Source organism: Terrapene carolina, unplaced genomic scaffold (genome assembly GCF_002925995.2).
Source record: "Terrapene carolina triunguis isolate 2854851 unplaced genomic scaffold, T_m_triunguis-2.0 Scaffold69, whole genome shotgun sequence".
Lineage (NCBI taxonomy): Eukaryota > Metazoa > Chordata > Testudines > Emydidae > Terrapene > Terrapene triunguis.
In genome coordinates this window covers 60,735,957-60,750,324 of record NW_020664420.1, presented here as the reverse complement: position 1 = coordinate 60,750,324, position 14,368 = coordinate 60,735,957, and the positions used below count along the sequence as shown (strand labels likewise).

Genomic DNA, 14,368 nt, shown 5'->3' with positions numbered 1-14,368 from the left:
CATGTACTGGAAGTGTCTTCTTACTGGAGCGCTCTCTGCTCCAATCTTTTTCCACTGGATACTGTTGGCTTGGTGCATGTGCCCATCAGGTCCTTAGGTGTATCGACAATACCTGCCACTCTAGATCTTCGTAAGCCATGGGTACCAGGCTTGGATTGTCTCAGTGCCAATGATACCAAGCATGCAGGAGATCTTTTACGGCTAGCTCGGGGCTCACTCTGGGGGACTCAACGCTCTCTTTTTTGATAACTTATGAGAGGGATCTGCAGCTGGTTTCTTCAACCCACAGTCCTAGGATTTTGCGGGCTGTGGAGAAAACTTGCACTTTTGGGTGATGCCTGGCATGGATCCAGAGAAGGTTGGAGGGCTGCCTTCATGAAGATGATCTTCTGTCTTAACTCCCTGCCCTTTCAAGACCTGGCTCTGAGTTGTTGGAAGAGACCACACTTCTGTGTAACATGGCCTTCCCCAAGGCAGCATATGCAGCAAGGACGGCCCCTTTGCAAGACAGGCACTCACTGGGCTTCAAGAAGCCAGGCATACCCCATTGGGAGAAGGGGTCCCCAATTAAAAAAAGGGGGGTCAAGTTTTTTTGTTTTTTTTTGAAGAGAAAATAAAGAGAAAAAACTACATCTAAGACGACTAACTACTAATAAATAAATATATATCGAGATATACCTATCTCATAGAACTGGAAGGGACCTTGAAAGGTCATTGAGTCCAGTCCCCTGCCTTCACTAGCAGGACCAAGTACCAATTTTGCCCCAGATCCCTAAATGGCCCCCTCCAGGATTGAACTCACAACCCTGGGTTTAGCAGGCCAATGCTCAAACCACTGAGCTATCCCCCCCCCCCATAAATGCTAAAGCAAGCTAACGATCGCACTACTAAGGGCTTTGTCTCTAGCCGTGGCAGTTGAGAAGGAACTGTGGGGGGTTAGCCCACCATTGCTGGCTAGCCTCGTGGCAGGACACAAGGAGGGATAGCGCCTGTGCAGGCCTAATGGACACTGCTACAAAAGCTCTCCAATCAGCAACGCAGAGATGGAAGCACACCTACAGTGGAGCACCCATAGAGACACGACTCAAAGAAGAACTGGAAGCTACTCAAAGCAACAAGAGAAGTAAGAAACTCCCTTAAACGTAAAGGCTATTGTTTAAAGTAAACCACTGTGGCCATTGTTTATATTTCTTACCTGGTGCTATATATAGAATAATTTCAAGCCTTGGAAGGAAAAAAATAAAGTTAGTCTGGCTTGTCATTAACCTCAAGTACATTCAAACTCATCTATCAGCTGAACTATACATTTTTATTTAAAAATAGAAGAAAAGTCCTTAAATTTTATTTTTACAGTTGTGGGATGAGTGGGGTTAGGGTAGTGCTGACAGCGGGTCTGCCGGGGCCCAAGATACCACGGCACAAGGTGCAGGGGAGGCAGTGATCATCCTGGTTCGCGAAGCAAAGCTGCTGGCCAGGACTGTAAGAAAGAGGATGAGCCCCGAGCTGTATGGGAGGCCAACCCACTGTTGAACAGTTGCTGCCCAAGAACAGCTCCCACATGCCTGGCTGTGGTGAGTGAGCGAGCAGAGCCATGACAGCAGAGTTGCGGAAGTCTCCCTGCACTGCCACAAGAGCCACTCAGCAATATTGTGGTCTCCCCATGGCAGGGAGCTCACCCTCTTCCTCCTGCAAGTCATGACCAGGGGTCTCTGCACTGCCTCACCAGGATTGCAGCCTTCCCCTGAAGCTTGAGCCTGCAAGGATTGAGTGTCACCCGACCCTGAAGCAGTGCAATTAATCTGTAGAACCACTATCATGGACCTGCTTACTCTCTGCCCTGAGAAGAGAGCTGCAGAGGGCTGCTAAGGCCAGTGACAATCATCCATGCAGGCATGCCGACTGTTGGAAAAAATAATCTCTGTTTACTGACAGTTATTGATTAAAATCAAATCCTGCCAAGCCGAACTATAAAACTTGATCAGTACTACCTTCCTTATACACCAAGAGTTTCAGTTAAGCTATAGTAGCATTTAACTAGCTTTCTCCATGATGCACAACAAATTCATACAAAATCTCAGTATATCAGAAGGTGCTAACAAATGAAATAGGAGTACACAAAAAGTTTAAATTAGGGCTCATTGATGTTAGTGCAGGACTACAACTATTTGAAAAAATAAATATGCAGTTTACCTTAACATGTAACTCAGGATGAGAGTTCATAAAATCAAAAAGCTTTTGATAATTCTGGTACTGCTGATCCCATTCTGAGCTCTCACTGTAGCGGAAATCATCCCCTAATGGAGCCAACAGAACTTTAGTACGGAAAAGCTTTGACTTCTTTCTGTACTGATCTAAAATCATCCAAGCCCTTGGAAGAAGAAAATTATAAAATTTAGAATATAGAAAAGTAATCACTTGACAAGACGACAAATGTCAAATATATTCTATAATACACCCTACAACTAGCCTTGCAAAATTCTACTTGTCTTCTTACTTGTGATTATAAAAAAAAAAAAAAAATTTTTCCTCCCTAATAGCAACATATTAAATAGTGGATAAATAAGTTTAGCACCTGAGCTAGTGAAAGTGTTCATAAAATTTGTAAGTCTTCTTTAAATAACGATGATTGCCATTAAAATCTTTTCAGTACTGCTTTTTTTCTAATTAAAGTTACCTAGGTAAATTTAATATAAGAAATACTGTCAATACTGCAGTTACGTTAATTACATGCCAACAGTAGCCAAAGATTTTAGAGAAACTATAAATCTAAAGATTTTTAAAACAACAACAACTTACCTACTTTTAATGCATGTTCTCAAAGAGGTTGCAGCATGTACACATTTAGAATGGTTTCCAAACCATTAACACTTAAAATTTGGGGAGTGGGGGGTTAAATGTTATGTGAAAGTTTCTATGAGTTACAAATATTTTTCCAATATATCCAAAATCTGTAAAAATTTTAATAAGTTGTTTCTTTTTTTTAGCTATATAAACTGATTTTACTTAGAATAAGTTTTCTGTTAGTGTTCTCATTAATAGGTAGTTTTAAATCATGAATGAATAAACTGCAGTCATTGAGTTACGTGGTCTGCGGAGACTAACATAACCCACCTAGTATCATCAACATTTTCTTGCCTGCGGCCCATTTTATAGTTTGTCATTAGCCAGACTGAAAATGTTGAACTGCCTTGCCTGAACCAACACCTCTTGTGAGGTCAGACAGAGTACTCTGAATCTAGGGTACACAAGGTCCTCTCCTCAGAGAAATAGGTATCCTATCACTTACAAACTACAGCAACTGGCAGTATAGAAGAAAAGGAATTCCAAAAGAAGCTCATTTGTGGTTCAAATTTTACATGTGCACTCTGAGGCCAGACAACAGTTTGTCCATATTTGTGATCATTTGTCCAAAGCTACTTATGTGATATGGAAAAAAATAGGTTAATAAGCGAGGGATTTTCCCTTGGCCCCTCTTCTTTTCTGTCTTCCCTCTCCAATTTCTTTCTCAATCAGTTGCACAGATTGTCAATGGGTTTCTATAGCATAGGGAGGATGGAATACCCATACACTGAAGAATAATCAGGGCAAAACCCACCAAATCTCAGATCTGTTGGCCACGAGAAATATCTGTGTAATGGAACCATACTTCACTCCACCTCTGAGGCCCCCCACCTCCATCCCTTCTGGCTCCCTGGCAGCACAGTACCAAATGTACACTTCCATACATTCAAGTGTTGATTTCTGTTATATTTGCCTAAACTCTGAATTCTGTTTTTTCTAATCTTTTGATTTTATAAACATTCAATTTTTTTCAGCTTACATTATTGATATGTACTATCAGCATAACTATTTAAACATTTTTTTCTCTTATGGGAATATTTAGTTTTGTTTTAAATTAATTGGATTAGATGTGGGAGTTATATGCAAAGATACACTGTATGCTCCCACTGCTCTCCCTCAGAGGGTGTATCTACACTGCAAAGAAAAACCCATGGCGCTGAATCTCAGAACCCAGGTCATTTGACGCAGGCTCACATGGCTAAAAGTAGCAGTGTAGACATATGGACTTGGGCTCCAGCCTGAAGTGCGAGACCATCCTCTCTCAGAGTTTCTGAGCCCGAACAGCAACCCTGTTGTTTTAGCCCCACAAGCCTGAGTCAATTGACCCAGGCTCTGAGACTCAGTGTCACTGGTCTTTTGTTGGAGTGTAGACAAACCCAGAGAGATCCTGATGTCATTCTGGTGCCTGATAGTACAGAATTTGAAAAACAGATATGACCAAACAGTGTGACAAGCAAATTGTTTGTACCTCTTCCTGGTACTCATAGAATGTAACTGACCCAAAAGTTGTAGACTTGTTTATCAGGAACTGCAGAATTAACACACTAGCTCAGTGTATTAATTTTAATTTCTCTTACAGTTACCATTTTCATAAATTGTACTAGCAACTGTTTTGGGAATTGACACACATACAGTGCATATGTAATAAAAATTATTTCTCCTATGACAATCGTCTTTTTTAAACACTAAATCAAGCAAGTTGTGATGTTAATAAGCATCGCCTTCAACAAGTACAAAAACACTTTCAAATTACTGAATTCCACAATACTTTCAGTACTGTACCTGTGCTGAACATTCCCAGTATGAATGGCCTCAGGAGGAACTCTCCAGGGACAACTTACTCTTCCTCCAGGAAGACGCTTAAAATCAAACTGGCAACAGATTTTAGGATCTGGACCACAAGTATGAGGAACGTCATAGCTGTAGAAAGGCATCATGTGGCAAAGGATATCTGTACTGGATCCCAAATCTAAAAGTACATTAACAGAATACATCTATAAAACAAAGCCATATTTCATTGTCTAAACTAAATTAATTGTCTGGGCCTAATCCAGGAGTGCTTTTAATATGCCAGCTTAAAATACAGTGCCATTTTGGAGATCTGGACCCTGACTCTGCATCATTTAAGTCACCGGGAGTTTTGCCATTGACTTTAATTAATGTAGGATCAAGTCTCTAATGATTAAGTTATCTTAAAGACAATACCTCAATGAATAATTAATTGTAATTGAATTTTCCTAAATTCTGTAACAGACAAAATCCATTCTTCTATATGTTTTTATCATTCAATTTTTCAGTGGTGCTTAACCAAAAGAATTCCCATTGTTATTAATTTGCATGGAGAAATCATTTATTTAGCTCAAATAAGACAGAAGTACATTTTTCAACAGGTCAGATTCTCTTTTAAAATAAGAATTTAAAATTTTAGTGGGCATCTCAGGGTTTTCTCTTGAAGAGGTTTTAAGTAAAATAGCATCAGGAAATTACTATAAGAAGATACTGATAAAAAGTCAATTAAGCAAGAATTACTATCATGATTTTCTTAAACTGTCAACATTTACAATCCTTTGATTAGATATTAAATACTAGGATTGTGTTTGGTAGTTGGGTATAATGTAAGTCAACTAGAAATTTTGACATCTGCAGAATCTGGATGCAATGTGAGCTTAGTCATAGGAAGCAACAGGTAGAGCAGATTGCTGACTGTAAAGCCCATCTATCTTTGTGTACCATCTATTTATGTCCTATGCTTTCAATATACCTGAAAACTTCCAAACACAAGAACTCACCAGATAATTTTGCACCAGAGTTTGGAGCTTCCCACTCATTTGCACTTTAAATATATGAATAATTCAGTAGAGAGGACAGGAAGAGGGGTGTGGTCCTGCAGCTAAGAATAAAGGTTGCTGTGACATGAACTGCTGTACTGTAGGAAGAGGGACACTGTAGAGGGTGGAGACAATGAGTGAAGAGTGAGGGGAAGCCAACCAACCAGCAACCCGGTTGGGGCCTGGTTTTCAATATAACCTGACAAGAGAAAGACACTCTTATCCACTCAGAACTGACTCTAGTAAATCAAAACATCAGATCACCATGCATATGGGAAGTGGAATTGGAGGAGTTCTACACTGAAACCCAAAAAGAAAAAATGTCTAAAAGGAGTGTTAAATTATTTGAATTAAAATGTACAGCCTCAAGGTCCTTACCTTGCAAAGACACATACATGTGCTTAAAGCAACAGGAGACTACTGCCAAGCAAATGAACAGGAACATTCACTTCAATGGGTCTACTTCCACATATCTCTTAAATGCTGCACATTCTGCTTAGAACATCCTCCCCAAATTTATTTGCCTAACCACCTCCCTCATTCAAGCTCTCCTAAATATTCAGATCTGCCATTTTGTCTATTAAAAGCAAGGGAAAAGAAACAAATATAAATATCAAAAAATTCAAGATTTTTGGGGGGGAGGGAGGAATAAAAATCGTAATTGTCACCCTTCTTTCAATTTTCCCCTTTATTACACTTTACACTTGCCAGACATGCAGAATTTAATTTGTAAACTTTTCTGGACAGGGACCATGTCTCCACTTGTTTTGAGGCACCTCTTTTTTTTAAAAATCATCATTCAAAACATCCTAATTGAAGGAGCAAACCACAACGCAGTTGGCTCTCCCATGGCCCTTTACCCATCTATCAAATAAGCAATATCCGCTTGGCTGGGATTACGATAATGGTATAAAAATCAATGCTGATGATAGTCATCTAAAGTAGGGACACATTACAGATTTAGATTTCTATTTATTATCAGGTGGAAGGCGATATAATTATATTACATACTAATGTTATGCTTTTAATACTTCTGCGTTATTAGACTGTAAACTGATTGGGGCTGAGTCTTATTTCTCAGCATACTACTACACTGGAGTCCCAATCTTGATCAATAAATAAACACTAACACCCTAGGGTCCTCTGCCAACTTTTGGTAGTCAATTTATGTAAAACTAATACAAGCTTTAAAGTTAGCATGTAAATAATTTTTAACAACATTTAATATTTCATAGGATTTTACCAAGAAATATGCTTAATAGATTATGTACTAGATTGTTAAGAGTTAGCTACTTTTTCATGGTGAATTTGTTCAGTCTTAATTTCAGATTTGTTAAGACCTTATGATCTCTTATCCACTCAAATCTAATTTCCCACTCTCCATGCGATTCATATCCATTCAGGATATCTAATATTAGGCAAAGGGTGCTCAATTAATATTTTTAAGTCTGCAGGCGATCAGCTTTTTAGGTGAGCTGAAAAATGGGGGTGGGAATCGGCTTTTTACTTCTTTATGGATGTGAAAAAAAGACCTGAAAGTTTTGTCAAAAAAGTGTTTGATTTTTACCTTCAGGTCTTGGTTACACTTGAAAACTACTGGAGAGTTAATGAAGTTACGACAACACAAGAGACTGAAAACTGAGCAAGTGAGATAAGAGATTTTGATTTTTGCAGCAGGGGTCTTCTTAGTACCTATTTAACTCCAATGCCTGACAAAAAGATATGACACCTTCAATTGAGGTCCTGGTATTCACAATACATATACTCAGATATCCCCAAGAAATCCTTTGCAATTCTAGGGAAGAAAATATGCAACATTCCTGATGTTTTTAAGATAAAACAGCAAAAATAAGACAAAAAAAAAAGAAAGCCAGAAAAGTGTTTTATCTATCAAACAAAAAGGGCCCAAACCATTTTTTTAAAAATAATTTACAGGAAGAATTAAAGGTGACTTCAGTTCTGAAAGACTAGAATACTCTGATGCGAACCCAAACCCTAGGACACTAACCATATCATCGGTGTTTATTTTGACTACCATTTAGAAAAGCTATGTCAAGTTAGAAATTGAGCAGCATACACAAAAAATAAGTTTAACAACAAAAATTACTCCAGGATGAAGACTGTTTAACAACGTCACTCCTCTGGCACAATGGAACTTTCAACAATAAGGGTAAAGTTAGCTCATGCAGTACACGGAACTTTCTCTGGAGCCAAGCCAAACCAAAACTGTGGAATAAACTCCCACAGGAACTAATGACCATTACAAACCTCACCAGCCTCCGTTTTACGTGAAAGGTGCATGTTTTTGACGAGGTCTACTCTAAATCCGACAAATAGCAATGTTAATTATTTTTTAAAATTCTGAAACAAAAACATCCCACTACACACACTTCTCCCCCTGGGGAAAGAATGAATGAACTAATACATGACAGATTTTAGTCATGCTGCTTAATGCACGACTGGAAAGCACTCACACTATGTAATGAGCATGGTGAAAAAACATATACAAAAACAGAATATACATTTCTAGCCAATATCCATCTGCTGACATTTACTTACTATACTGGATACTTAACCTTTAAACCTGATCTATATCCTGCTTGAATTTTTGAATAGGGTTTGTTTGGCTAGAGCTGTTAATGAGACTAAAGTTTTTTTTGTGTTTTTTTGGTTATTAAAGGGGACCTGAATACTCACTTAACAATTCTGATGTACTAGATTAAACTTTATCCTTTGCATTCTAATTCTACCACCCCAACTGTCTGAGAAGATTAATTACTCTGAAGAATCCTGCTTAGTAAAATTCTGTTTGAGAAGATTAATTATTCTTAAGTCCTGCTTGACAAAATTAAAAACAAATGGAAGAATCATATCCTTCTACACCTTCAAATCTCAGCAAAATACCTGAAAAATTTTGTTGAAATTTTTGTTGTAAGAAAAAACTCTCTCTCTCTCTCTGCACCCTTACTCTACTCTTCCCTCTTTTCCCCTTTTTTTTTTTCCTTCCCCAACTGAAAAAAGTAAGAAGAGAAAGCAAAATAGAGAGAGAAGGGGAAGAAAAAAAGTTTCCCGCTTTTTACTTCTTCCCGCCCTCTGAAAACAAGGGGAAAACATTTGCTTTGTTTTAAAATGTGAGAGAAAGTAACTTAAAAAAACCCACTTTTCTCCACCCATTTTTCCAGAGGGAAAGAATGTAGAAAAATAAGACAGGAGAAAAAACAAAATTAATATTTTAAATTCAAAATTAAATGACATTTGTCTTTTTCTCATTTTTGTCAGAAAAGAAGAAAATTCTGAAAAAAAATCAAAATTTTGAACACAATGAAATGTGTTCCTTTCTTTAAAAATGTTCTTTGCACCAGTAAAATATTAAAATTTTGACTAGCCCTACTTTTAATTACTTAATACATTCTGCACTAGGTAATCTGTTTGCTGTAGAGGTTTTCACAACTGTTTATTCAATGCCTATTTCCAATTCTCAGGAGGTATAAAGCAACAAATGACAGAGTGATACCAAGAAAACAATACATACCCCAGTTCTGTCTCCAAAAAAATTCTAGTGTCTTCTGGGTTGCAAAATATTTTTTAACCGAGTAATGAACTCTCTGTATAAGCATGTTGGAAAATCCTGAGCGTTTCAGAAGGTAAGTCATTGTTGGCGAATGCCCAAAGGGATCGATGGCCCAACCAGACTTCGGTTTTACTCCTGTTGAGCAGCAGAATAGGTCAGAAGTTTGTGTCTTTCTTACTTATTTCTCATTTCAAAGAAAGTAATACACTCATATTATTCAACCCAGTGTTCAGAGAAGTCAAGTGGTGAAAAGCACTTAGTTTAAGAACACAAGAACGGCCATACTGGGTCAGATCACAGGTCCATCTAGCCCAGTATCCTGTCTTTGAACAGTGGCCAATGCCAGGTGCTTCACAGAGAATGAACAGAACAGGTAATCATCAAGTGATCCATCCTCTGTTGACCATTCCCAGCTTCTGGCAAACAGAGCCTGTGGACACTTCAGAGCATGGTTTTGCATCCCTGTCCATCCTGGCTAATAGCCATTGATGAACCTATCCTCCATGAACTTACTTATCTCGTTCTTTTTTGAACCCTGTTATAGTCTTGGTCTTCACAACATCCTCTAACAAAGAGTTTAAGTAGATAAATGAAAGAAAGAAAGAAAACAAGTCTGCTTAAGACACTTTGATCATTACAAAGTCCAAATTAAAAAAAAAAAAAGTATAAATATAAATGAAGCATATACATATATAATTACAAGTAGGCCAATCTCTTGCCCTTAATAAAAACCTGTACAATAGAGTCTATAGTATTTCCACTATTGCTGTCTCTTGCATTTTTGTTGTGTCACAATATTTCATATTTTACTTAAAACCCCATTAATCAATTAGAATTATACAAAAATCTCAGCTTTCATTGAAAAAGTAGTAGTAAGCATCTGGCCCCTACTTCTAGAGAGAAAAGGTGGAAAATGTGAATGCTGTAAGCTCAAAAACGAGATAGCAAATAAAAAGGACCCACGCTTATTATTTTGAAAATCTCATATTTTGGACCTGATTCATGAATTTTGAAAAGTTGGCAGAGACAATACTGGTGATTCCCAATTCCTTCATGAAACCATGGGTTCACAGTGCTATATTAAAGCAAATTTTATTCCTCATTTATTATGCTTAAGTAATAAGTTTCTTCCACAGATCAAGACAGAAAAAATAATAGAATGGAAAATAGTTTAACTGCTCTTACCCTGGGAACCTATATTCGCAAACGAGCATCACAAATACAGGTGCCAATCCTGCAATTTACAAGGTATAGGCAGACCACTGCACCCACGCAATGTCACTGACTGCCAATTCAGAAATTGTGAATCAGGTCTGAAGTCACTTTTCAGAATTATGGCTGTCTTAACAGAGTAGACATGAACAATATTCCTCACATTTAGGCTTTCAGAATCATAAACTCAGCAAAAATGTAACTATCTTTGCACAGATTTGTCTGAAAATAGTTTAGCTTGCACTGATGCCTACTTATAGTCAGTCATCAAAACATTGTACAACACTTGCTGACTTAGTTCTTTGTCAGTTTTTAAGTTTAAAACATCAAGTTGGGGGACAAAAATTACATATATATACCTAGAGTCTTCTCCAGCCACTGATGTCCTTCTATCAGCTGGTCAATTAAAGCAAAGTAATGAGGAGAAGCTTCATCAGGCATGACCCATCCTCCTGTTACTATTTCAAACTGGCCATCTTCTATTAATCTGGGAGAAAAATATTTAGTAAACTTGTGTCCAGAAGTGCAAATCTGAGTTAACAAAATAATATATCTATAAAGTAAAAATCCATGAAATTTAGTGTTCACAGTAATAGCACTGAGCATGTAAAATTTGAACTACTATACCATAAAAGGAAATATATTGTAGCTCTTATAGAATCCATTAATTTATTGTACTAGATGTTCACATGGGAATAGTGCCAAAATATCTAAATTTAACTATTTCACTGGAAACCATTTTAACAGAAATATTAATGAGCTTATCCCACAATCTCAATCCCTTTCCCATAACCAACCTACCTAGGGGACAAAGCCACAAAATGCCCTCCACACTGTCAAACCTTCAGCTTCCCATTTCTTAACTTCCATTATACAATTATGCACTGTCAATGAAAAAATCTCGCACATGCAAATATTGAAAGTCTAGGTTGCTGTAAATTAAGCTGAATTTAACAGAACACCACACGGGATGCTGTATTAATTGCTCTTTAATTTCAAGTGTAATTCAATAAAAGCCTCCATTTTAGAAAATTAATGAAACTTGTAAGATTACCTGTCTGCCACACAAACCAGGTATTTAGATCCAGTTTAATGCAGAGCACACAGGGACTTGCTTATAGCAGTCACTGCCACTCCCACTATAAAAAAGAGCCAAGGCTATAAGAGTTGCTCAGCACTAACAAAACTGGACACTAAAATCAACCCTAAACATCAAGTAAACATATTTTGATGCTATTGTGACCAAACATTTCTGTATTCACACCCTAAGCACTACTGTAATAATCTTTGTACAAAATATGCCTTGGGAGGTATCATTTGAAAACTAAACTCACAGGTCAATAATATCTTGAAATGAATGTCGCAACACTGAGTAAAGTTATGAAATCTCCCCGTATGATGTTAAAGGCACATATTCAAACTCACGTAGCCCCAATTAGGTAGAACTGGTCAAGTTAGCCTGTCTTAACTAAAGGATGTATGTTTAACACAACTTTCATACAAGCTATAAACAGAGTCCTCAAACAACGAGAGAGTGAAAAAGGAAGAAACAAAATCTGCATTTCATCATACACAAGTGAAAAGAAACAGTATAACCCCTCGTCCCCACCAGACTCCATGTATCCTTTCTCTCAGCTGGAAAGAACTTTATCTAGGAGTCTCAGGAAAATACATTTCAAAGGGTGACTGAACTATAAAAGCAAGGGGACAAAAACATCCAGTTTGTCTTTTCCTGTCCATCTCTCTTTTCACCCAAGAAGACAAAAGAAACCGCCACTGGACCTTGCAAGCAGATCCTAGCCTGAGAATTTGGTCAGCAATGCACCAAAAATCTGTGATGAGAACTTCAGCTTAAACCAAGTCTAGTTTGTTAAGTTTAGTACTAGGAAACATTTCATCTTTATTTTTCTTGTAATCATTTCTGATCTTAATGACTTAATACTTGTATTCACTTAAAAATCTCTCTTTGTGGTTAAATAAACTTTTTTTGTTTTTTAAATCAAAACTCTTCCAGTGTTGTGAACTGTTTTGGGTAGCTCTATTTAAGGAGGCAAGTTATTGTATATTGTTCCCTTATAGAAACAACGGAGCTAAAACATCTGAACAGTCCAGGAGAAAGCAGAGAAGTACAGAACACATATTTTTAGGGGAAAATTCGGGACTGGGAGTATGTTGGAGTCACCCTGCAAGTAATAACCAAGGCTGGTGGAAGCCAGAGTGCGGCTGGTGTTTGCTGACAGGCTGCTGGGATCATAGTTCCTGAACAAGAACTGTGGCCATTCACGGACACTCAGGGTGTGACAGGCATGCTGTTTGTGGAGTGGCACAGGTGGTAGCTACAGCAGCAAGGCATTGTGAAGCATCCAACATTGCAGGGCAGAGGTGACATAGCCTCTCATTGGTCTGAATTGCACCCCAAAATGTCATAGCTATCAGAGAAGGCTGTCTTTGAGATAAACCGTTGCACAACAGAGACCAACACAGAGACCCTAGATAGTTGTTAGCAATCTAACAAACAATCTTAGTATAGACTGACTTTACTATAGATCAAGTACAATAAAAGTGACTCTGCACTTTACAAGCACTAGAAAATATTTTTAAACACTATATACACATATATAAATAGCAAGACCTAAAAAAATAGATGGTCTCAAAGCACTCTGACCATTTTTAACTTTCATAGCTAATTCACGCTACTTTTAAGCCATGAAGATCAGTGCTTAACAATTCATACACAACATGGGTACTGAGTTCCACTAGAAATATAGTACAATTCCTTTCAAAGAGTATATTAATTGTACATGAAATTGTGTTGTTTTTTTAATCAGAACAAGACAAGGTTAATTTGTTCCTCTTTGCAGAGATACAGTAATAGATATTTCACACAGTAATTTTGTTTTTGCTTGCCATCCTGTTTTTTATATATTTTTTCTTGTCAAGATTTAGTGAGGCTGATAATATAACAGACCTCTAAAGAAGCTTGAAAGCTTGTTTCTTTCACCTAAAGAAGTTGGTCCAATAAAAGATATTTCATCAACCTTGTCTAACATCCCAGGACCAACACGGCTAAAATGCTGCAAAAACAAATGTAACTGACCAATGTGACTGGTTTATAAAACTATTAAAACCATTCTTCCCCCCAAAATGATCTCAGTGACAACTACTGTAATAAATATTTGAGAGACAGATTAAGAGAGAAAACATCAAAACAAGTCCTAGAAAAATGTGATTTCTGTAAGTATTAAATATCAACAAGGATCTTTCTAAACACAGCCAGAAAGAAAGAAGCTTGATTCAAAGGATAATACCTCTGCAACCCACTGCCGAACAGCTATTAGTCAGGCAAGAAGATGGCTACCAGGAGGTCTACTCTAATAAGTCAGCAAGTTCAGCAATACTTTAAAATTTCCCATTAGCTTGTTTTACCATGCAAAGCAAAGGGAAAGATATGTAATTATGCACATATTCTAGGACTAACCCCCTCACTTCAGACTTTTGTAGATGAAAAAATCTAAAAGGAGACTATGGAATCTTGGACACAAGCTTTTCTTATCTCCTTGTAAACATAAATGTTGAATTTTTTAGTATGCTACATTATTCCAAATGGCTTTATCAGAGGGGATTTTAGATCACTTGGTGAATGGACTTTAAATTGTAGGGCCAAATTTTGCCACCCTTATTCACATGGAATAGTACTGTATTCTGTAAAAAAAATCTCATTGATTCAGAATCAGAGGGGTAACTGTGTTAGTCTGAATCTGTAAAAAGCAACAGAGGGTCCTGTGGCACCACTTGCATAGTAAGGTACTAGAGCCAAATTTTAAAAGGTATTTAGGAAACTAAAAATGCAGATAGGTTGATTTCAATTATTTCACCTAGGTGTTTTTGAAAATTCCACTAAATGCCTATCTGCATT

The 14,368-nt window shown here is 37.4% G+C and overlaps 1 protein-coding gene across 1 annotated transcript in view; it reads right to left on the bottom strand.

Annotated features, from left to right (window-relative positions):
* The window catches only part of MAN2A1 (mannosidase alpha class 2A member 1), a 209,564-nt gene that overhangs the window by 133,231 nt on the left and 61,965 nt on the right, over nucleotides 1-14,368 (bottom strand). Inside the window, exons 5-8 of the mRNA XM_024196940.3 lie at nucleotides 10,812-10,939; nucleotides 9,202-9,375; nucleotides 4,624-4,810; nucleotides 2,191-2,368 (exon numbers count right to left, since the gene is read on the bottom strand). Coding sequence (XP_024052708.1) covers nucleotides 2,191-2,368; nucleotides 4,624-4,810; nucleotides 9,202-9,375; nucleotides 10,812-10,939 — 667 coding nt within the window. The remainder of the gene's footprint in view (nucleotides 1-2,190; nucleotides 2,369-4,623; nucleotides 4,811-9,201; nucleotides 9,376-10,811; nucleotides 10,940-14,368) is intronic.